General features: G+C 54.9%; 1 protein-coding gene across 1 annotated transcript; it reads left to right on the top strand.

The window, feature by feature from the left end:
* Positions 1–760: 760 nt before the first annotated feature.
* PHACADRAFT_248154 (uncharacterized protein) lies at positions 761–2,362 on the top strand. The gene is made up of 7 exons (XM_007390846.1): positions 761–865; positions 922–975; positions 1,109–1,323; positions 1,378–1,579; positions 1,633–1,793; positions 1,847–1,991; positions 2,049–2,362. Exons 1-7 carry the CDS (start codon positions 806–808, stop codon positions 2,244–2,246), a joined length of 1,035 nt encoding a protein of 344 aa, XP_007390908.1. The 5' UTR covers positions 761–805; the 3' UTR covers positions 2,247–2,362.
* Positions 2,363–2,430: the final 68 nt, after the last annotated feature.

The following is a 2,430-nucleotide window of genomic DNA, read 5'->3' as shown; positions in this document are numbered from 1 at the left end:
CGCCAACCAGTCTAGATGAGAAGGATGCCAGTGACGAAGCGGCGCAGCAACATTGGTAAGCACATGAGCTGGCAGCGGAGAAGAGTGAATTGTGAATGAAAAGAAGACGAGAATACGAATGTTATCGTAGCCAGCATGTAGAATTACCTCAAAATCGACACCAAAGCAAGCGAAAAACGTGGTGAGGAGCCATGGGCGCTTGATAATAAGGGCGCGTTAATCAAGAGTCAAGCATCGCACTACAAGCCAGCGCAGGACTTGCTTATCCCATCCTTACACCCTGGGTACCCGGACTATACCGCTATGCACGATAAAAGAGAACAACGCGGCATGGATCTCGCGGAAGATTTCACCTCTCACAGACAGAGCCATAGCGGTTCACTTTCAGCGACAATAATCGGCTATAACCTGGCAATAGCCTGACTCATCGAGGATTTTATAAACGCTTTGTCTCCCTACTTCTCTTCTCCTGCTCTTGCCGTCGCCTTCAACCACACGCAAAAGCGTAGAAGTTCTAAACGAACCTCAGCCCTACTATGAATCCACCTCTCTCAGCCCTGAGAAACATCGGACATGGCCCGAAGATCGATGTCTCGCAGGTCACTGTTTCTCTGATTCAATGGATTATCGCCGCCGCCATGGCCTCGGGAGTCTTCTTCGTGTGGCTCAAGGTACGAACTTCCGGAGCTTTTTCACATGAACTGGGAGCTATATATACTGTGACCGACAGGCTCCAAAGAGGCCCCAAAGGCAGCCTGCTGTCTCACCCCCTGTCCCGAGTACGCCGACTTATCTTCAGAAACCAATGGTGCAAGTTGACAATGGTCAGATTCGCGTGACCAAGATCTTGGTGCACCCTATCAAGGTGTGTGGGTATGTGAGCAGCTACTAGCGGATTAGTCTGTGCTCACCGCATGACAGAGTTGCCGTGGCACAAGCGTTAGGGAGGTGCGGTATACACCGCAGGGCCTCGAGGTAAGCTCGGGCGTCGTACTATCTCACGCTAGCCAGGTCTATCCTACAATCATCCAAGCTATCTCCTTGCTGTTCCGCTTGTTCACAGGGCTGTCATACTAGAGTCCTCGGAAGCTCACGAATTACATTGCAGAACGATAGGAAATGGGCCGTTCTCGATTCTGCCGAGAACAAGATCTTGACGGCTCGTGAACTCCCGAGGCTTGTCCTTGTCGAACCGGAGCTGCGGTGCGACGCCTCGTCGCCGACGAAGGGCAAGCTCGTCGTGACAGTCCGGCCGGATTCCGGCCCAGTATCATTCGCGGTGCCTATTGAGCCGACGCCAGACATGCTCTCTCAGTGGGAAATGTAAGGCACATATTCTCTTCATCCGGGGTAGATCTCCAGACTAACTGTGAGTAGTGTCAGCGACACATCACTCTTCGACAGGTCGGCACAGGATGCGTATATCGTCCAGTCTCTCTCGCGCGGTGGTCCCTCGCCCTCTCAGATCCTTTCCGACTTCCTCGGCCGTCCCGTACACCTCATAGTGAAGGGGCCGACTCCACGCTCCTGCTTGCCAACGCACGCGTTCCCGACATTGAAGGCGACGGCAGTCTTCCAGGTACTTACCTCTCGTTGGCAGCGCTCTTGATGTAGCCACTGACATCTGCTCAGGACGGTTATCCCGTGCTCTTTGCGAGCGAGGAGAGCCTCGAAGCCGTCGCGCAGGCCGTAAACGACACTGCGAAAAGCGGTCCTGACTCACCTGGCGCCCTTGGGAAGATTGGCGGGATGGACCACGCGCGGTGGGAGAAGGAGAAGGTCCCAATTGAACGGTGGGTAGTTCTCGCAGTGTTGGGTCGGACACACGTTCTGAGGCCTTCCGAAGCTTCCGTCCGAATATCGTCGTCCGCGGTGCCGGTACCCCCTTCTCTGAGGACATCTGGGAGAAAGTCTACGTCACTCCGCGGGGCAGCAACACGAAGGACGAATCCCGCTCGTTCACGCTCGTCTCACGTTGCGCTCGCTGCCTTGTACGTATCCCGTTCACATCGATTTGGACCGAGCGATAAGCTGACACCGGGTGAAAGCTTCCGAACGTCGACCCGGCAACAGGCGTCCGCGATGCTGCCGTCCCGTACAAGGTCATCAGCAAGTTCAGAACCGGCGTCGCTCCCGAGAGGGAAAAGACGCCTTGTTTCGGTAGCAATGCCGTGCCTGGAGGCAATGGTATCATACGCGTCGGTGACCAGATTTCTGTGGTGGAGTGGGTTCAGTCGAGAAATTAGGTCTGTCGACCGTCGCTATTGCTCCGTCTTGCGTTGGTTTCCGGATTCGGGGGATGTGTTCATGTATCATTAGATCATGTGGCTATTTAGGTCTCACAATATCACTATGCTCACCTCTACGCCTTTCTTCGAGGGACCGAGAGAGAGCCTACCCCGCCCTCGCCTAGCAATTGGGACGCGCAGT

Source organism: Phanerochaete carnosa (genome assembly GCF_000300595.1).
Source record: "Phanerochaete carnosa HHB-10118-sp unplaced genomic scaffold PHACAscaffold_1, whole genome shotgun sequence".
Lineage (NCBI taxonomy): Eukaryota > Fungi > Basidiomycota > Agaricomycetes > Polyporales > Phanerochaetaceae > Phanerochaete > Phanerochaete carnosa.
Note: the sequence above shows the minus strand (reverse complement) of the source record. Positions and strands in the feature narration are given on the sequence as shown.